Raw genomic sequence first — 20,238 nt, 5'->3', positions numbered from 1 at the left:
TCGGAATCAAAAGAAAAACTGTGAGGACCAATGAGACTATGGCTTACTATCTTAGCTCGTTTCCTATTGGCTCGCCTGCACTAGTATAATCTTCTCCCGATACAGCTTTTACGTTTATAAAGTATATAACCAGGTTCAAACTTCCAAAATTTCTTCTCGACTACCGATCACTCTTCCACCTTGCTATTAAGAAAGTTTTCAGAATTATCATATCCACTGAAAAATAAATTTGAAAATTTTTAAATCGTAATAATAAGTCGCACTCAGGTTGTCCAAATGGAATATTGAAATTGCGCGCGGCTTGACAAAGTTCGGGAATTTCCGGATGCCCGAATGCTTGCGTAGCTAGCTGGTCGTCGGTGCTTCGATGGTGGGGGTCGAGTAGGAGATCTAACTTTACACCAGTCATCAGCAGTATTTGTTCCTGTGGTCGCGGAGCTTCGGTGGTTTGTAATCGAAAGTTGGGTGTGAAGAGAGGGAGAGAGAGGGAGAGTGTGCGTGTGTGAGAAGAAGGAAGAACGAAGGAGAGAGAGAGAGAGAAAAAAAGAGACTGAAGACTTAGTTTATCGGATCTCGGGGTGTATCCGTCTAATGGAAGTGAAAAGGCGAGTCTAGGAATTAACAAGAAGAGGAAGACAAAAAGGAAGAAAGAAGTCTGGTGTCTAGTGAAAAGTGCTAGAAGAAGAATCGCTTATCGCAGCGGTCGAAGCAAAGCTCTAGGAGATTGGGAATTTGTGACGAAGAGTCGATGCTTGGGTGAAAATTATGTCGGATACTGACGCAAGATTGCGATCGGCCACACGTCAAGTCAGCTGACATATTGCGCTCTGCTACACCGCAGCAGCCTTCGGTAAGTGTCGCAATAGCGCTACCTGCCCATCTTGGAGGACTATTTTTACCGAAGCCTCGCGTTAGATCTTGTGCCCTCCCGTGGCTTTATCGCCGCGATGCCGAGCTAAGCTAAGTCGGCTTGGTCGATATCGAAATATCGAATTCGAGCGAGACACCCGTCCCCGTCCACAGCTACACACCAAGCTCACCCAACAGAGAGACAAAGGAGCGCCCGTCGTAATTTCTGCCTAAGTGCGTATTCAAGGATGGAAGCCATCTCTCCACACCTCTCCATATATCTCTTTACTTCTCAATTTGCTCTATTACTATACTGTATATTTTCTCTCTCTATCTTTCTTTATTTGCATGTATGTATAATCTGTCTGTTTCTCTTTCTCTTTCTCTCTGTAAATCCCGAGAGAGCTCTGCTCTCTTCACTTTTCTGTTCTGTTCTGCTTTGCTCTGCTTCTGCCCTCCCCTCTCCTCCCCTTTTTTCTTCCTCGCCCCTTCTCGTTTCGTTTACGTCCTACGACGCCAGCGCCGCTACAAGCGCGAGTGCACACACTTGCTCACCTACCCATTTAACCTCCCTCATCTCTAATCTTTCTCTCTCTCCTCTATTTTCCTTTTCCATCTCTCTTTTCGTACTCTACGCGACGCTACGGACCTTTCAGTATCTACAAAAGAATAATTTTGCTGCGTCTCTCTCCCTCTTTTCTAGAAGAACGTTCCTTCCCACTGCACACGCCTGTCTATCTCTCTCCCCACCTCTCTCTTTACGAGTTTCCTTGTCCCATATGCGTAGAATCTTTCAAGAAAAGCCCCTCGTTTCTAAAAATTATCATTTTAAGTTCCGATTGCGACTGTCGTTTCCATTTTTTCTTTATTTCTCTCTCGTTCATTCTCTCCTTTGCTCTTTACCTCACACACTGCCTGACCGCCTATCAAGCCACGATTGGCCTGCCTTATACAGCGTTCTTTCAAAGAATCTCGTTCGTTCCTCGGTTCACTTTCCATGGGAATGTGAAATGGTATACACTTTTAGAGAGCGTGTCTCTCGTTCCTTGCCAACAAGGATTAATTAAGGACTATCGCGAGAAAAACATGGCTTTGTGCTAATCGATGCAATAAAGTGGTTTAGATTTTGCCAGGGCCATCCCAAAAAAGTTAGGTTAGGATTTCTCGCTCTCTCTTTCTCTCTCTCTCTTTCTACATCCAAAAGACTCTTCAACTTCACAAATATAACCATCCATGTTGTTTATTCGTACTCTATACAAGCATATATGTTCTTGGCAAGATTCTTGCATTTTAAAATTATTAAAGGCACAACGTGGTCGTGCTGCTTATTGGGATCATAATAAACACAACGTATCGACCAAAATCAAGTGGCTGAGACGTTCTATTTGAATTCTTCGTATAATTTGCTATTGATAACGTTGTTTTGTTTTCGTTCTTTTGAAAATGAACAAGAAAATTCGAATTATAGGTATGAATTTATCGCTATACAGGGTTTTTGCAATTTGTTAGTTATGGCCAAGTACGCGATCAGGTGATAAGCTATTTTAAATGGACTTATTCGACCTTAAACGGCCTTTATAATCAAGTTCAAAGCCCTCTCGCCCCTTCCTATCGATCCCGTTTGGGCCAATCCGAATTCTTTCAACGCACATGCTGCCACTAATGATTCACCCGTTACCTGGAAAACCCGCGCGCTTTTCTCTATTAGCAATCCCGTACGAATCCTAAATAAATAAAATGATAAACAAGGAACAATGAAAAAACTGTGTCGAGTCACAATGTAACTTTCGTCGTGACTCAGATGAGCCAATAAGGAGCCTGAAACAAAATTGTTTTTCAACAAAGAATTTTCGATGGACGTCATTTTTTCTGACCTTTTTATACTTCAATACGGAAGTGTGTAAAGAGCAAATTTACGCAAGAGGTCTTATCGATTCCGCGTTTCGTGGAAATGAAGTTTTACAGTGAAAAGTGATTGCTCTTCATTAGAATAATTAAGAGAAGTATGAAAATTTCTCTCGCTGGATTTATTTTGACCTAGCCAATGTTAATACGTTCTTCTATGTGTCCCGTGATAATTTAACGATCAGCCCGGAAAAAACATACCATATATAACACGTAGTACGTGGTAAAGTACCATGCGTACACATTTATGACGTAAGAGAGAAAACGTTGTGCGTGAAATATAAAATTTCTGATTTGCCTCATTTATGAAATATATATTTGATCGATCGTGATCCAAGAAGCTTCTCGCCCCCGGATATCTTCTTTTAATCGGTTCGAATGCAGTCAGAAGAAAAACCAATGAGAGATCTCATTATCGTTTTTCACTGTAAAAATTAGTCAATATCGCCGTTTAATAAACTGATTGGTATATATAAAGCAGGAAGGTCATGTGTCAAAATGTGGCTTTTCTATCAGTTTTATCGTAGGTTTCTTTGATTGAAGCGTAGTATTCATGTTGGTTACGTAGATACGTGTAGGTGCGGACAAACTGCATCAGTACAAAGACACGTGATTGTATGTGTACGGCTGGCCTTATGATTGTTCCGCACCTGGCGAAGGTTTCTCTACTCATACACATACACACGCGCGCGTGCAGCCACCTCTCTCGTACGCGGGTGTCTTTATTCAGGGACTCGGTATAGTCAGCTGTAGTCGTGAAAACCGTTTCGTCATCAGAACCGAAGCAGCATCAACCCTGTGGACTCATGGATCTTCAAAATCCGAAATCTTTTTCCCACACTGTGGTCAAGCATTTGCACCCGATTGGTCCATATTCTATATAATGATTTAATTGTACCCTATATTTTTCCTAATTGAATTTCGGATAAAGATGATCGAGGCAGTAAATAGAAACATGCTTGCAAAAATGGCGGGACAACAAAAATTTGGTGCAATGATGATTAACCGTTATCGGCGACAATTTGTAATTGGCTCAAGCGTCTTCTCTCTTATGAATTCTTCCTTGGCATTCTTGCCAGACGATTCGCTTTGGTTCCCGTCTTGCAGGCTCGCAGAACATACGTCTATCTACAACGTGATGAAATCCACGCACGTGTACAATACTTATTGCGCATTGCGCACCGCGCATGTACCAAAGACTTTAAACAAATGGTGGCGCCACCAACACAGTCAGGAAGTAGAGGGGAGACTGATCCGACTTGGACTTGGACCGTCCTAGGCACTGTTTGCTATTCCTATAACTAGCGGTATACCCAGATTACATGATTCAACCAAGAACCATATCTCTTCTGAACAACTATAAGCAATTTTGTCATTTTATCCGTGTGCTATGATTGAAGCTCCATCCCCGGAAGTGGATCCTCTCTCTCTCTCTCTCTCTCTCTCTCTCTACCTTTCCCGTTAATTACGGCGAGAGAGGCCACTATAGTCGTACGATTAGCGTCGAACCTCTTTTACGCTTTATCACTTAGTTTTTTGCATAATTCGTAAATAGCGAATAGTATCGTAATTGTAAACAGATCACGGATAGACCGATAGGCCAGATCTCTCTCATTTCATGATGGAGAAAAAAGGAAAATACACGCCTTGATATCCTTTTGTTTGCGGTTAAATGACAGAGCAGATTTCGCATATATACCTATTTCGTGTGAAATAAGAACAAATGACCTTTAATTTTAGCATCCTTTGTCCCAAAGTCAATGGCCCCCTCTTGTTTTTCATCGTTAGGGTCGAAAACTGCGAAGGATCATTTTGCGCTTTATTAAAACTGTCAGATTTTGTCGGTAAAACAGTCGTTTCTGGATTTTCCATTAAAAAACAGAGAGAGGGAGAGAATGACTTTCCATGGTAGAAAAGTAAGTGCATCGTAATTAAGCGATGATACGCGCGTTTATGACTCTATCCATACTCCGATGACTTTCAAAGTTCGCCTTGGAGAGGCGAAGGGGGGGGGGATGCAATAATAATAAGAATGAGGTGGACTGGAAATCGGGGGGAAAACCATGGAAATTCTGGCGCGAGGGAGAGAAGAACGATTCGAAGAATATTCGTAAATTCGTAATTGTAGAGAGAGAGAGAGAGAGAGAGAGAGAGAGAGAGAGAGAGAGAGAGAGAGAGAGAGAAGGGTGAGCGCGAATTGTGAAGCAATTAAGGTTGTTTCGTTCGTGAGTTGCAAGATTGTGGGTTCCGCTCGTTCCCGTCGTTCCCGTCGTTCGCTTGCACGTCAGCCCGAAGCCTGCACGTCTGGCCGATCGCCATCATGAAAACATTCGCTGCCAGTCGTTATCGCCGTTTCCTCCGTCCTTGCTGCCTCCTCAGATTGGAATAATATCGTGCGCACGGTCAAAGCGACAAAATATAATCCTTTTGAACTCCAGGACAATCGAGTAGGTGAAAATTTCGCCTCTTTTCGCAAGAACTCGTTTACATTTGGTAGTCTAGTAAGGAGCTAGCTGCTGGAAGAACGTGTCGCAGCTATAATACCTCCGAGCTTATCGTGTCCCGTACATACTTTTGTGTTTGTGTGTCCTACCCCATCTCTTATTGTGTGCGTCTGTGCGTGTTCATGCGTGTATGTGTACATTCGTGCGTGCCTACGCTACGTGTCCTATGTATGTGTATGTGTCTTCACGTACCGATACGCTGAGAAAGCCCACTTAAATGCTCGATACAATTTCTCGCTCCATGTTGTCCATTGGCAGCGACACGTCCGAGTGCTGGAAAGTAAGTAACGACAGCCCCCTGGCATCGCATCTTCTTTCACTGGGTGATTGTACAGTCTCGAGTAAATCCCATCTGTAACATGATACAGACCAATTTATTGCCCTCTACCTTAGAGGTCCCTAAAATTTCCCTTTGATTTCTGGTGTATTTGCCTTTTCATTTTACGGTTATGTACGTTCACGCCCTGGATGTAAAATTATCTGATCTAATGAATCTGTATGTCAGTGCGTTGGCCCAAACACTTGAGATTTTATTTTCAAGGAAATATGCTACATCTCTGTATTCGCTTCTTTATTGTGTATCTGAGCTTATTGTAGCCGGTGACTGTCAAGGAGCTACTTGCATTAATATTTTTCATATGTTTAAAGTATATACTTTAAAATTTTGTATCAAAGAGTAATTTTGAATTGTTAGTGATGAAGACTATAAGCTTTAAGGAATGTTTAGGTACAACGTAGTTGATTTTGATCAATTGTTTTGTTTGTTTGGAATAGGTGAGTACATGGTGACACCCGGTTGTGAAGGAGCAATTGGCAAGAGGGCTGTGGCAGAAAACAACTACATACCCTGTACCAAGCTGACTGCAACTTCCTACTGTTTCTCAAGACAGTTAAAACTACTTTATAGATATTTACCACTTTAATTGACGAGACTCTCAGAGAAAAACAAAAGCAATGGAACGAGAATCTAATCCCATGCAAGCTCTATGCCGCAGTGGCTGTGGTTTTTATGGCTCGCCAGCTACAGATGGCCTTTGCTCCCTTTGTTATAAAGAAAACCTAAAGAAGAAACAGCAACCACCTGTATCTGCTGCTCCTGTACCAACCTCACAGACCGCCTCTAGCAACGCTGGCACGTTGCAAGGGGGCTTTGGCAATCCAGCATCGACAGGCACAACAGCCCTACCTACTATCCCTACTATACCTCAACCAACAACAGATCTGCCCAATCCCAAAGAGGTAGGTAAACATATATATATTTTTAAACTTAAATTTTCCTTTTTAATGTGATTTAAAAATATAACTTGTGGTAGTATACTGTATTTGTACTACACAGTAGTGCTAGACAGCTTATATATACATGTCTTTAAGACAGTACCATATCTCTTGATCCATATAAGGTAATTTTTTACTTTTTAACAAATAACAGATAAGCAGGGATGATCAAGAAGGTGAGGTAGGAGCAAGTACTGCAACAGCGGATGGATCTGTGAGTAGCGGAGATGCAGATGACTGTTTTGATGGGAAAGAGACTGACAAAGAATCTAAGAAGAAGAAGAATCGTTGTGCAGTTTGTCGCAAAAAAGTTGGTTTGACCGGTGAGTATTGAATTTTTAATATTGACATAGTGTCACTAAGTACCTAGCCAATAATTGATTAATGAATATTATTATATTGGAAATATACAGGATTCGAGTGTCGTTGTGGAGGACTATTCTGCTCTGTGCATCGATACAGTGACAAGCACGACTGCAAATTCGATTATAGAGAAATGGGTGCCCAAGAAATTCGGCGCAATAATCCAGTTGTTGTTGGTGAAAAAGTGCAAAAAATTTGAACTATTTAGTGTGTAGTCGTTGGGGAAAATGGTTATATAACTATATAAACAAAGTATAAAAACACGGAGAAAACGAGATAAATTATCTGGCAGCTGATTGCACACCGAAGAGTGAAACTGACTCACGCGACGTCAGAGACGAAAATCAGAGCGCGGAGATAAGGAAACAACACAAAATTAATCGGTAATAGAAAATATGCCGAGCAAGTAGAGAAATGCAGCAGAGGACAGATGAATGAAAGGTTACAAATCGGAATGTATGCGTTTGTGTGTGAATGATTCAAATTTGGATGTCAGTGCCATGTCAGATTGTCATCTAGTGAGAAATTTACTTGAGAATATATCTGGTTACTAACTGCTGCCAGCTTACTACTACTATTACCTATTATCTTATTATGGTTTTATTATTATTATTATTATTATTATTATTATTATTATTATATTATATATATATCACGTTTATTAATTTACTTAAAAGCAAAATTCGCGGAAGATGTTTCTATTGAGATAAACATGGAAATACTTGGTGCAGTCAGTCAGTCCAAAATATCTCGTTAAAAGTTTTGGCTCAATTAAAAATTTTTATACATTATTGTTTTGTTTCTATATAAAGAAAAGAGGAATGTTGCTTAGGTAATGGCTGACGTTGATGGGTGATCACAATCCTAGGTTAATAATTAGTCTAATAATTATTAAGTACATTAGCCGATTGATTCATAAATAATGCAATGAAGTATAAGTAGTACTGTGTGTTTATGTCCAATCTCACGTGAATATAATCAGCATTATTACTCATTAAATACTATTTCAAATTATATTGCAAATAATTATTTACACATTATTTACATAGCCGCGAATCTTTGCAAAGTGGATTCTTTGGACTAGCAAAATATAACCAATAATTTCTCGTTTGCTTTATGCTATGATTCTAGTTAATTTGTTGATACCTGAAGCCATATCATTTGTAGCATAAGATTTCTGTTTCTTTTCCATTACTTTCTTTTTTTTGTTGAGATTAACAGCATATTTATACAAATTGATTCGGTATTATGTATCTTTCCACGTCAATTGAACACCAAGAAGAAAAAACATAATTTCAATTTGAGAAATAAGTAAAAATGATTAAGAAAAGATTAGACAGAGATGTCACAAACTTCAAACACACGCAAATGTGTAAAAAGAACTTTTAAAGAAAAATTTCGTATATTCTTACATCCTTTTGTCTTCTGTTAGACCATTTAATTATTTTCTAGAAAATTGTATTTTTTTTTATTTTTTTGAATCTTTGTCGTTTATACAAGCACTGTTATTAGCATAAAACTGTCAAAGACCTAAAGTCGGAAGGGTGTTATTAACCATTGATTTTTACGTTATGTACATTCGATGAGCCAATTGTAATAGTATATCTAATAAGCTGTTGTAAATTTCTCTTCCAATAGAACATTTCTACGTGAAGATTATAGGAAATAACCACGCGCATTGTAAAACTAAAAAGGCTTCTAATTCGTTCAGTATAGGAGCACGGAGCAACTACATTTGTTCATTATTATTAATATTATTATGATAAATAGGACAAGGCGCCGTTTGGCTTGCGCCGCCGTTTTTATTCTTCCTCTTAAATAAAAAAGAAGTTCATTAGTTAAGTAAGCTGGGAAAAGTTTCTTTCATTCTCAACATTGACATGTCAATTCATAACGAGAAAATGAAAAATTAAAGAAAACCACACAAGTAGAACATTGACATGATTCAAAAGAAACTAATACACCAACAGAGTTTCCACTTTTCAAATTGATTCCTTCATTGATCCGCTGCTCATATCTACCCGTAAATTAACCCACTAATACTGCATATATTTCTTAAGCTAATTTACCTAAGACTGTAAAAAATATCTTTTTGTATTGCTTTTAGTATCTTTTATCTTAGAGATTTTAAAAGTAATTATGTATCAAACTTTCCTTCATTTACATATACATATATATATATATACATATATACGTACCTAAAAGAAAAAAAAACGGAAATATACATGTATATATATGTATGCTATATATGTTCTACGTAAAAATTCTACACTAAGTGCACAAGCGTAAAAAGTGTAAGTTCTTTCATGGCTTCTTAAAATGTAGTAAGATTGATACGTCAAAGAACATTCGCGTATTAGGACAAAAACAAGATTGTGCAATTAGTCTAGGATAGATAACAAAAAAAAATACAACAAAATCTATTAATTATCAAAGACAGTAACTATCATTAAATTATATTTACATCATGAAAGAAGAAAGATTTTTTTTTTATCATTCTCCTGACCCATGATGTACCATTTTCGCCATAATCTTACGGGCAGATCGTGGGCTTTGTTGATAGACAATACTTGTATCTACGAGTAATATTAGTTTTCTTTGTTTCTTGATGATATGTTCAGCATCGGAATTAAGGGCAAAACAGGGAGAGGAAGAGTAAGAGGGATGAAGGATAACAAATACAAAGAAAGAGAGAACGCACCGATTATCAGCAAATATTAATGAAGCAATTGCCTTCAGACCTTTATCCTATTTTAGGTATAGCATATTTTTCTAAAGTGTAATACAATATTGGATTAATCTTGCCTAGTTGGAAGCGACGAATGGCAGTGGAAATGAAAAGAGCGGATGAGAGGAAGTGAAGCTGTGCAAATGGGTCAACTGCTAGAATGATTAAAAGAATGCGTGAAAATGGATAAATGCGATTTACGAAGCAACGCCGAAAGGATTATCAAATTGCGGTAATTGTTCTCAGCTGATGAATAAACACATAAGGACATAACTATGATGCTTGCAATGTTCAAGCTGATATTAGTATGTTTAAGTGATTAAAATTAACATCAATTTTAATATATTATAAATTATATGATTACCATCCCTTTTAAAAATGCTTTAGACTTTAGGTTCTTCACATAATAGGTAAACGAAAGGGAAGGACAAAAAACACATACACGCAAAATATTTACACAAAGTTCCGATTCCTACCTTTTTCCTAAAAAATCTCCTAACAGTTCTCAACATTTATAATTATAGTGGACTATATTTATGTATATTTAAAAACAAAATATATATAAATTCATTGCCCTACAAACGTGTAAGTTTATTTTTCTTTGATATATTATTAATTGTTATGATCATTATTACGACACTTAAAGGATACTTCCTTTAATAAAACGCTGAATATTGCTAAAAAGATATTTTTTCCCCACGATTCATTTGCTGTTACGAAACTTCAAAAGTACATTTTACAATGAATTCTCCATATCGTTCTCTACAATCTTTTAGTAATTAAGCGGAGCTTAAAATACCTATCAGTCACTATGAATGATTAAAACGCTTCTTAACCCCTATTTAATTTTTAAGTCGTGAAAAGTTAAAAACGGATCTAGTAAAAATTGTATTTTCGTGATACCATAACCTTAAATTTAAAGTCCTTAGGATTTCAACTGTAGGGATTGAAATAAAACGAGTTAATATCATCTATCAATGACAACTTGGCAGTCATTAAAATTTCAATTAGGGATTGTGCCATATTACGCATAAAGAATATTTTTTTCATTCAAATAACGGTAAATCGTGGATTATTCTAATGGTAGCGAGTCGAGTATAAATTGACTGAGACTGAGAACTGAGACTGACACAGCTATTAGCCACCATTTTGGTTCAAGATGAAAAATCAAATTCATTCCCATGAATTTGTTCACGGTACTTTATTAATAAAGAGGAAAATATTGATTTTTAAGGAAAAAAATAAGATTAAATTTTTAATAAGGAGAATAGAAGGTGCATAATTTTTAAAGAATCGTCTGTTTCTTAAGCGGAAATGAAATTTGGAAGTTGAAACGATCGGAGTCGGTGTAGTCGGTGTGCAGACGAAAAATCTTCTCGGCTAAATTCGGTTGGTCGATAAAGGAGTCGGGGCGTTGGAAGAGGTGAACAACGATTGCACGGAAATCAGCTTGTTCCGTTCTCAACTGGCGCTCGGATAGGTCGGATATCGCTCGTTTCGTTCAACCGTCTCATCGTCACTCACGAATTCAACATTCCAAAGGCCGGCTCTTCTTACCGCCTCTCCGACACTGCTCTTTGGTAAGTCCGACCGTTTGCTGATCGAAAAGTGAGTAAATTTTCGCAAAAACCCATAGATAGTTTTATGAAATGAGGCTCAAATTTTATCGACAAACAAGGTAGCAATTGCACACGATAACAATAGGTCATATTTTCTGAGAAAATCGCGAAACGTGAGCTTCCAGACAGTTGCGATCATGTGAAACGGCCATTTTCTGATAATAGAGAATTGGTTCAGTGAGGGTGTCCTATGAAGGGACTGGATCTATTTATTGGTAAAGGCTCGCTCCCCTGAATTTTCATAATTTTCTTGGTTGGTCGTTAGTCTTATTCGTTTCATCCTTGAGAGCGTAGGGTGACGATTTCGGGGTTACGTAAGGCCTGCGCGTAAAATCCACTCCTTCAAGCAACTGACCTGCGATCATATCCACGGGCCTCGCGCGCACTCGTTCGGTACTTGTACAATCAACGGCTTCGTTCTAAAGCTTGTGTCTCTTACTCGTTTCAGGTTACTTGTGTAAATAACACATTAAACGTCAAAATGTTCGCCTGCAGCAGATTTATCGCACCCGTCGCCAAATCCACCGTAAGTAAATCCATCTTCCTCGGTCTCTCTCTCCCTCTTACATACGCACACGTACGCTTGTCGTTCTTCTTTGCTTATTATATAATCCCAGCATGCTTCAATTATGAATATATCTTCCAGTTAATGTCTGGAACAAACACCTATCTTCGGTCGTTGAGCAGTGCAGTTATTAGCCAAAGTCAATCCTTGCAACCATACCAAAAGCAGACTCCAGTCACTATTGTAAGTAGCTACTTTTATAAGTTGCATAACTTTCCTTACTCAAGGTTATATAAGGAATATTTTACCATCTCTAAAAATCTTAAACCATATTTGTATAGCTTTGTTCCTCTCCAAAAACCATTCTGCTTAAATGACAGTTCTTTTTTTCCAGTCACCAATTGTGCGCTCCTTCCAAACTACTGCAGCCACCCATGACATTGACTCTGCCGCAAAGTACATTGGTGCTGGTGCTGCCACTGTAGGAGTAGCAGGTTCTGGTGAGTCCCCATATCTTAATTTACTTTATGAAATTCCACATTTATCATACAATAAAATTGTTAAATGGTAACCTTAAAATTTTTCTACAAATAACCGCTGTATTATGCAATCCTTACGTAACTGTAAAAATGTTCCAACTTATAACCTCTGCAAGAGTGATTGATATTTAATTAAGTGTACTTTATTCCTTACTTCTATATCAAGCTTATATGCAAAATTCAGTTTAGATTTCACCTTTGACTTCAAATAATTTTTAATTGTAGGAATAGGAATAGGTGTTGTATTTGGATGTCTTATACTTGGCTATGCACGTAACCCTACCCTCAAACAGCAAGTCTTTACTTATGCCATCCTTGGATTTGCTTTGTGTGAAGCTATGGGGCTTTTTTGTCTTATGATGGCTTTCCTCATGTTGTATGGTTCTTAATCCCGTCCTTACAAGTATTCTCCCAATTCCTAACGCAGTGAGTCCTATAGCAGTTCGATAAGATAAGAAGAAATACAAGATTGACTAAAAGTAATCCAATTTCATTACATTTTCCATAACCTTTATTCTTCTTTCTCTCTCTTTTTTCCTTGTCCCTGATCCCTATCATAGTTACACGAAATTGGTGTAAAATTTTTTAATAGTCATTCAGGTTTAGAAATTTATAGTTACAGCTATTTTTAATTTCAGGTGCGGGAATTGGTTCAGTGTTTGGTTCCCTCATCATAGGTTACGCTAGGAATCCTTCATTGAAACAACAACTCTTCTCGTATGCCATCTTGGGCTTTGCCCTTTCCGAAGCCATGGGTCTTTTCTGTCTCATGATGGCTTTCCTGCTCTTATTCGCCTTTTAAACTTCAAAATCATCATAAGAAATTGCTGATAGTTTTAGTGCGTCACTGCCAAGGTAGCGTCTTCTGGCTCCACGGCAAGATGGCAGCTGCCTCTGGTGCGCGGGATGCCATGAAATCATTAGAGAAGCAGAATTTTTGGTTCGACGAGGTACGACGACGGTGCGCCAATGAACGAATCGGGGCTGTACGCACGCAGGAAACATCGCACGAGCCGTCTTGACCTCCTCAAACCTACTAGCTTTTTCCCAATTATTTCATGGCCTACTGTCTCATGTAGCGTAACTCACATTGTTATAAAGTAATGAATTTCAGTGTAATATTGAACGGATAAGACATTATATTGAAAGTTATGAAACGCGGCAGCGTCAAATATACATACCACTGGATATGCACGCAAGAATATGCTCAGACCTTAAATGCTGCGAGTAGAAAAAAATAATAAGCAAAACAAAAAATACAAACATTTTTTGTTACCCGACCGATTCGTCATTGTTATGCCGTCGTGTACGCACGCTGTTAAGGTAATTCTTGGCGAAAAAAAAACTGTACAGTGATACCGAATAAACATCTTTGTCGTGAAATATCTTTTAAGAAGACTTATACTACCTTTTATTTAATTCCATACTTGAATGTATTACTTAACATTGTTTTTAATTTGCACATGTAGTAAGCTTTCCTAATAGCGTTTTTCTCGTGAATAGCACTCCGCAATTTTACCATTCTACAGAAAATAAGCTTCTCATTTTTGTTATTTGAAAAATATTTGTTTATTTCAATTTTAACATTCAACTTTTATTAATATTGCGTTAATGTGGGATCAATTATTATTTACCATATATTACAAAGAATATAGGGACATTTTAATGCAGTAATTATAGTAATATCTGAGATAGTTACATTGGACAGATATAATTGTTTATATATATATATATGTATATATATATATATATTTTTTTTTCTGTTTTTTTCACTAAAATCTCGGAATTGGTTTTTACTCTTAAACCTCACAATACATCAGCCAGGATTGTTAGCGTTTATAAATTCTTACACATGCTTTATTCATTTTTTAAGAATCTATTTTAGGCAAAATGCTCTTTGTAGAGATAATTTTTGTTTTTCAAGACTCGCTACATTATCACTTTATCATTATATACAGATATTCGCTCGTTCATTGTGCACTAATAACTTTCAATCGCCGAAGTACAGTTCGATTTTAATTAGGCATACAAAGGAAAGTATTTATTACTTTACGAAACCTATCTGTTAATATATAAGATTTATTTTAAAATAAATAATTAGGATGAAAGGATAATAAGAAAGTATTGAGATAAAGTTTCAAGCTAATCTCAAATGTGTTTGTTACTGTACAAAAATTACCGAGCATAAAAATCAAATAGCAAATGGCAATTCTCTGACTTGTTAAAGTGCTGAATACAACAATTTATATTATTTATACTATATACAGTAGCAATAGAATTCTCAGAGTAATGTATCATACAAACAAAAGAATTCTAATTTGAATAGCTTAAATATTAAATAGCTGGAGAGAATAATTTATGACGGAAATTCCCATCTAAAATATTGGTGTTAAATTTCATTGTCAGTTAAATTATTTACGGTATCTCCTATGTTATTACAAGGCAACATATTTAGTTGATTCAGAAGACTTTCCCTTTCCCTGAGACATGCCCATGCCTTGTCTTGCTCTTCTTTCATCAATGGTACTTTTATTTGTTTTGACAGGATTAATTTTTTATAATGTTCTATAACTTCATTATCTATAACACTAATCTTTCTCTTTAATGATTGCCTTTTACTTTCTTCCTGTGCAAGATTTAGCAACCTTTTCAATTGGGTTACATTGTGACTAGATAAAGCAGAAAGTTCTTGCTGACACCTTTTTATTTCAGTGTAAATTTCATCATCATCTTGATTTTTTTTCTGAGAGTCAGGCTCCAATATTCCTTGTTCAATAAGCTCCTTATGCATTCTCAACTCCAAATTCATTGAGTTTTGAATGGTTAAATCCCTTAAGACAGGAGGATCCCCATCTCTAAATAACTTATTATCAGTATTATTATTTGCAACATATACATTTTCTTCCAACAAAGCAGAAACCAGTCTCTGTGTAAGGGGTCCTGCAATGCCATTTACTTTTTTTTCACCTTTAGCTATTAAGAGGGACATATCCGAACGATTTTTCTTTTTATCTCTATTAGGATTGGCAGCATCTTCTTCTTGTAGCAAATCACTGTGTGTCCACATTAAACTGTAATGACGTCCAAGTGGTGGAATTTTTTTGAAGTCATTAATATCACTATGGGTTGCAATTAATTCTTCTAAAAGTTTTATATCATCAGGCATAATATCTGTACAATAAGGGTCCACCGATGCCCAAAATTTATTTAATGTATCATTCTTAGGTAATAGCAATTTTGGTGTATCTGACTTTGACCCTTCTATTTTACCAATATCATTAGGATTGGTAACAATTTGGTTTGTAGAGCCTCCAAGTGACTTTTGTTTATAAAGCTTAGCAGGCTGAGGAGACTGAGTTTTGTTAGTGACTTCTTTAGGTTTTACTTTCTCCTCTCTCACTTTTTTATAATAAAATGAAAGACCTTTTCCACTTTTAGATCTCTTATCTCTACGTTCATCAGAGGATGACAAACTTGAGATTTCATCTTGTAACATTCTATTCCTTACCACAACGGAAGAGAGAAGAGTCTCCAGTTCCAGTTGTAGGATATCAAGGTCTTCCATGCCCACACCTTCTTCTGCAGAACGTTGTAGTATACTGGCATATCTTGGTAAAAGTCTAGTATTATCAGCTATTTTAAGTATTGGCAAAGACATAGCCATTTCAGTTCCTTCAGAAGTGGTATCAGTAGAGCTGAGTAAGGAGGATTGAGCAGATTTTCCACTCTCCCGTACCTTCACCACCGCTTTTTTTGAGCTTTGTTTTCCTTTTCCAGACATTATTCCGAGCCTTTTCTATCTCTCGGTAAATAAATAAATCAGTCGATGGCTTATAATTATAATAAGAATTGCTGGCTTCGTATCACCCTTAACGGGAAGGCCTACAGTCTACACTGACCAACGCTCCGCGTGCGTAGGGCCACTCACACTGTCTTACACCAGTCACACCACTCACTTACACCACGCTCTTCTCCGTCTCTTTTCTCTCTCCTTACTTTTACTTATCGCCACCAGGTGGCTACCGCGCGGAGCGATCGTAGTTCATACTTCCATGCAGCACGCGCGTCACGCGGTTTACGTAATATGCCCCACGCCCCCACTGCCTCCCAAAATCTAACCAATGAGAGCGAGGTATTGGACCAGCAGAGTAGCTTATAATTCTGATTCGTGGGAAATTTAAGTAGCTTTTAGAACGTTCAATTAGCTTTCTTTCGTGTCGATGGTGCGGCGTGGCGCGGCGACTAGTTGGATCAATTTAAATTTTTTATGGTAAACTCATTGGATAAAGGAGAGTTAACGGCCATTCGGTTGTCTTCAATGGTGCATAGCGCGCAACAGCGCGCAATATTAATTGTTCATCTTTTTTCCTATAACATTAAAATTGTTTACTTTATCCATTAGTGCAATAATAAAACTATCGAGTTTTCATAAAAGAAAAGAAAAATTAATCCTTTAGTAAAATTCCTATAAAGGTACGTTATATATTTCACGCAATAAATGTTACTGGTACAAAAGTACGAAAATTGTTTGAATTTCGTAAAATAAATTTGATATATTTTCGCAGCAAGAGAGGAAAACAAACGAATGGAACACTTAGACTACTGAAGGCGTTAATCTGGTGAGCTGTAAAAACGGTAAAAACTTACAATGTTGTTAAATGGAGAAATGCAGTGTTAATTGTTAATTTTTAAATATGGCGAAGCGTACAACTTCTACTTTTGATGGAAACGAAACTAAAAGTCATAATAAATTTATAATTTTATTATATAAAAAATAATTGCGGTTTGTGGTATGAATCTATATATTACATTAATTTTACAATAGAAAGTTGGATGTATAAAGAGAGCTACACAATTATGTGATTGGGGTTGTGAAAGAAATAAGATATATGTATATGAAGAAAATATCATGTAACGTGATAGTGCGCTACATGAAGTATGTATATATTGGCATTGGTGCACACGTGAGTAAAGAGCACGTGTACCGAGTACCGGTGTCAGTGTGATTTTCCTGCTTTGCCCTGGATAACCATTACAGTAAATTTTGCAAGAACGAAGAACGACACGGTCCAACGGTTTTATACCACACACTGATATAGCAAAAATTCAACACTTGTGATTAAGAATTGTACACGTAACAGGAAACTCGAAATGGATTCTATCCAGTTATGTTTTTACTCGAAAATTCCTAATCTGGTTGAATTGCATAATTGGTTAGATGTTTCCTTATCGAAGTGAAACCATGAGACGATGTCGACTTTCTCAGGGCAAGATTTTCAGTTGTAACTATCTATTTATATACGGTCACGTGCGTTGAGGTAAATAATAACCTATTTACTGTTGAGTATTCGGGCGACGTTCACCTGGAACCTGCAAAGTAGCCTTTCGTGCACGTGATCGTTGCACGTTTCGCGCATATTCGTGTCATGGACGTTCTGGTGCTTTGAGAAAAATGCACGTGAACGGCCTATCTGTAGCTAAATGTTATAGAAATAGCATATACCAAGATTGTATGTGCACGTATATGTACGTTATCCCAACAATTCTCCTTATTCAACCGCCATTGGCATTCACCAATACTCGTTCACGTAACATTTGCATCAATCGCACCAACAATTGCGCCATAAACACTTGACAAATGACATGACCCACTCCTCTCAATCTGCCCTACTTCACAAATATTCTCTTTTTTTCTTCCCATTGAAATCTTCAATTTTTGCCTTTCAATTCCACCCTATACTTTACATTGATTATAATTTGTTATTTTTATTTCTGGACATATGCCCGTTTCTGCCAGCTCGATTTTAGAGCCAAACGAGATTGAAATCATTTCTCAAATTAATAAAAATTTTCAACAATTTTTAAACATTAAATCGGTGATTTCTAAACGAAAGTTTTAATGAGTTTTTAAATATTGTTTGAAAGATCAGTTTCATCCTTTGCATTTTAGCTTAATTTTTTCGTTGACAATTTTTGAACGTAGAAAGAATTATTAATGGAAAAGTGCATAAGAAGTTAAGAGTGAACTTGATTCGACTGGATTCCGCGAAACGTAGAAAGGCGTAAACACTACACCTATACAAGCTACAGGCTTGCATACGGAAAGGCAGCTTTGGCAGTGTTTATTAAGCGGGAGAATCCGCTCGTAAAAGTAAGACACGCATATATATACATACACATACGGCATATGCATACAGTACTAATATGCTCGTTGAGTGGCGCACCGCGCGCCTTTCGAAAGGGTCTATGCGCTCAATTGGTTTTCTTTCTTCAGTTGCGGAAACCTCCAACGGATCGAGCCAAGTCTTGCTGTCTTGCAGCTCGCAATTAGTCGCGGATATTTAGCGGGACGCGCGCACCTTCTTCTCACACGTTATATTAAAAGAAGTTTCTTGGATGATCCTTACAATTATCAAAGGTAGTCTGCGTAATTCTTTCTACAGAGTCAGTCTCTTTGGATTAATTTTAAAATGTCGAACAAAATGACTGAATTTTTCACTTTCAGATGTTGGCGTTAATGAATATGGTTAAGCCTGCATTCTCAGACGTGGATAACGAGAGATTCAAATCTATTTTAACCGTATCCGGAATATCCGAGGAAAGGAGCGAGGATTTAGAGGATAAGAGACGATCTTTGAAGCTTTTGGGGATTAAAGAATGCCCCCACCTTACTCCAGAAGGTTTTTCTCTAATTTCGAGAGTCAATGAAGAAACAGGATATTTTTAAATAGTTTAAAAACTTTAAAGAACGAAAACTAAAGAAATCAATATTATATACGTCATCGTTCCATTGACTCTCTAAATTACATTTACTGCGATTCAATCAATCAATTTAATGCACGATTGAAGGATGCGATAAGCTAATTCTTTGACGATTGTAGGAATATTGGCTCTAGTTGGATATTGTCAATGTCTACGGGAATTGTCACTGTCATACTCTTTACTCAGCGACGAGCTACTGACTGCTTTGAGCTCTCAGGATGATCTAGTTCTCGAAACTTTCCGCGTGGAAGCCCAGTCTGGGAAAAAACCACTTCCTAAAATCAGTGAGAAAGTCTGGTACAATTTTTCCAATCGGTTACCTCATATTAATTTCGAATTGTGAGTGTGTCTGTTGAAAGAAGTATACCAGATAAAAGGTGCATTAGTTTTCAAGAGTCTAGTGCCGTCTATAGAAACGTACTGATTAATTGGGGGGTTTATACAATTTATAGAAACGGTGAGAATTATAAAGGAATTAGACTGGCACGCGCACTCTTGGAAACAGTCAATGCAAATATTGACGTGTAACTAATTCACGTTAGATTGTCTTACATGACGGAAGAGGCAGACTTCGATTCAGTGTTTACACCCCATCTGCCCGTAACGCATTTGTACTTTGGCGAGTCACTTTCTGAAGCGATTGCAGCACGGATTGGTCGGGAATATCAGAGATTGATCGAGTTAGTAATCGCTACTTACGGCCCAGGTACCATTGACGAGATTTTACTCTCGGTGGCTCGTGGATGCCCAAGTTTAACATCAGTTGGCTTAGGAGATTGCGAAGTAACGTACGTTAAAAACATTTATTTGAAACTCGTAACTCGAGTTTTACAATCAACATACAATTTTCCAACTATCATAATTTACTGTCTTAAAACAATATTTTACAATTCATTAAATTGTAGTAAATAATGGCATATCTGATCATTTAGTTTTGTCCATGAATTTATTCAGCTGTTTAATGATATTGTTCTTTGCCAGTTGATTTACTAATATTAATATAACTTAATATTTTAGGTGCTCCAAACTAATTGAATTCGTCACTCTATGTGCTAAACGATTAAGGATATTATACGTTTGGGAAACAGCATTAATGGAAGATGCTGAATTTGATATCACAGAACTGGCAGCAAAAGTTTCGATACTTCTAGGACGTACCTGGGTGCCCGAATATATTCCATTGTGGTAA

General features: G+C 37.3%; 4 protein-coding genes across 7 annotated transcripts; 3 read left to right on the top strand and 1 right to left on the bottom strand.

Moving 5' to 3' along the window:
* The first annotated feature begins 415 nt into the window (after nucleotides 1-415).
* On the top strand, nucleotides 416-7,910 carry LOC136779400 (AN1-type zinc finger protein 5-like). Its single transcript, XM_066736975.1, has 4 exons — nucleotides 416-850; nucleotides 6,033-6,497; nucleotides 6,688-6,856; nucleotides 6,947-7,910. Exons 2-4 carry the CDS (start codon nucleotides 6,213-6,215, stop codon nucleotides 7,093-7,095), a joined length of 603 nt encoding a protein of 200 aa, XP_066593072.1. The 5' UTR covers nucleotides 416-850; nucleotides 6,033-6,212; the 3' UTR covers nucleotides 7,096-7,910.
* A 3,143-nt stretch (nucleotides 7,911-11,053) lies between these two features.
* Nucleotides 11,054-13,670, top strand: ATPsynC (ATP synthase, subunit C). 2 transcript variants are annotated; one of them, XM_066736976.1, is made up of 5 exons: nucleotides 11,054-11,204; nucleotides 11,692-11,769; nucleotides 11,890-11,991; nucleotides 12,143-12,248; nucleotides 12,926-13,670. In XM_066736976.1, the coding sequence occupies exons 2-5, from the start codon at nucleotides 11,725-11,727 to the stop codon at nucleotides 13,087-13,089; spliced, it is 417 nt and encodes a 138-aa protein (XP_066593073.1). In that variant the 5' UTR covers nucleotides 11,054-11,204; nucleotides 11,692-11,724; the 3' UTR covers nucleotides 13,090-13,670. The 2 variants fall into 2 exon arrangements, with proteins under 2 accessions (XP_066593073.1, XP_066593074.1); XM_066736977.1 differs by having other exon boundaries at nucleotides 11,153-11,232.
* A 135-nt stretch (nucleotides 13,671-13,805) lies between these two features.
* Nucleotides 13,806-16,210, bottom strand: Ada3 (transcriptional adaptor 3). Its single transcript, XM_066736974.1, has one exon. It carries the CDS (start codon nucleotides 16,066-16,068, stop codon nucleotides 14,677-14,679), a length of 1,392 nt encoding a protein of 463 aa, XP_066593071.1. The 5' UTR covers nucleotides 16,069-16,210; the 3' UTR covers nucleotides 13,806-14,676.
* Nucleotides 16,211-16,581: 371 nt separating this feature from the next.
* Nucleotides 16,582-20,238, top strand: LOC136779801 (F-box/LRR-repeat protein 21-like). 3 transcript variants are annotated; one of them, XM_066737635.1, is made up of 7 exons: nucleotides 16,582-16,760; nucleotides 16,853-16,906; nucleotides 18,562-18,705; nucleotides 18,793-18,967; nucleotides 19,169-19,388; nucleotides 19,592-19,837; nucleotides 20,067-20,238. In XM_066737635.1, the coding sequence occupies exons 4-7, from the start codon at nucleotides 18,793-18,795 to the stop codon at nucleotides 20,236-20,238; spliced, it is 813 nt and encodes a 270-aa protein (XP_066593732.1). In that variant the 5' UTR covers nucleotides 16,582-16,760; nucleotides 16,853-16,906; nucleotides 18,562-18,705. The 3 variants fall into 3 exon arrangements, with proteins under 3 accessions (XP_066593732.1, XP_066593730.1, XP_066593731.1); XM_066737633.1 differs by having other exon boundaries at nucleotides 16,853-16,922; XM_066737634.1 differs by lacking the exons at nucleotides 16,582-16,760; nucleotides 16,853-16,906 and adding an exon at nucleotides 16,931-18,438.

Source organism: Prorops nasuta, unplaced genomic scaffold, assembly GCF_024137725.1.
Source record: "Prorops nasuta isolate Cenicafe-Biocafe unplaced genomic scaffold, Cenicafe_Pnas_1.2 PNAS00017, whole genome shotgun sequence".
NCBI classification, from domain to species: Eukaryota; Metazoa; Arthropoda; class Insecta; order Hymenoptera; family Bethylidae; genus Prorops; species Prorops nasuta.
The sequence above is the reverse complement of the archived record's forward strand: the minus strand, read 5'-3'. Positions and strand labels throughout refer to the sequence as shown.

What these genes read in the sequence shown, in the direction of transcription:
- ATPsynC (XM_066736976.1), top strand. Translation starts at nt 11,725, where the DNA reads ATGTTCGCCTGCAGCAGATTTATCGCACCCGTCGCCAAATCCACC. An exon ending in CACCCGTCGCCAAATCCACC is followed by an intron (nt 11,770 to 11,889) that starts GTAAGTAAATCC and finishes TATATCTTCCAG; the next exon opens with TTAATGTCTGGAACAAACAC. An exon ending in TGTAGGAGTAGCAGGTTCTG is followed by an intron (nt 12,249 to 12,925) that starts GTGAGTCCCCAT and finishes TTTTAATTTCAG; the next exon opens with GTGCGGGAATTGGTTCAGTG.
- LOC136779400 (XM_066736975.1), top strand. Translation starts at nt 6,213, where the DNA reads ATGGAACGAGAATCTAATCCCATGCAAGCTCTATGCCGCAGTGGCTGT. An exon ending in ATCTGCCCAATCCCAAAGAG is followed by an intron (nt 6,498 to 6,687) that starts GTAGGTAAACAT and finishes AACAAATAACAG; the next exon opens with ATAAGCAGGGATGATCAAGA. An exon ending in CAAAAAAGTTGGTTTGACCG is followed by an intron (nt 6,857 to 6,946) that starts GTGAGTATTGAA and finishes GGAAATATACAG; the next exon opens with GATTCGAGTGTCGTTGTGGA.
- LOC136779801 (XM_066737635.1), top strand. Translation starts at nt 18,793, where the DNA reads ATGTTGGCGTTAATGAATATGGTTAAGCCTGCATTCTCAGACGTGGAT. An exon ending in CCTCATATTAATTTCGAATT is followed by an intron (nt 19,389 to 19,591) that starts GTGAGTGTGTCT and finishes AATTCACGTTAG; the next exon opens with ATTGTCTTACATGACGGAAG. An exon ending in TTAGGAGATTGCGAAGTAAC is followed by an intron (nt 19,838 to 20,066) that starts GTACGTTAAAAA and finishes TTAATATTTTAG; the next exon opens with GTGCTCCAAACTAATTGAAT.
- Ada3 (XM_066736974.1), bottom strand. Translation starts at nt 16,068, where the DNA reads ATGTCTGGAAAAGGAAAACAAAGCTCAAAAAAAGCGGTGGTGAAGGTA.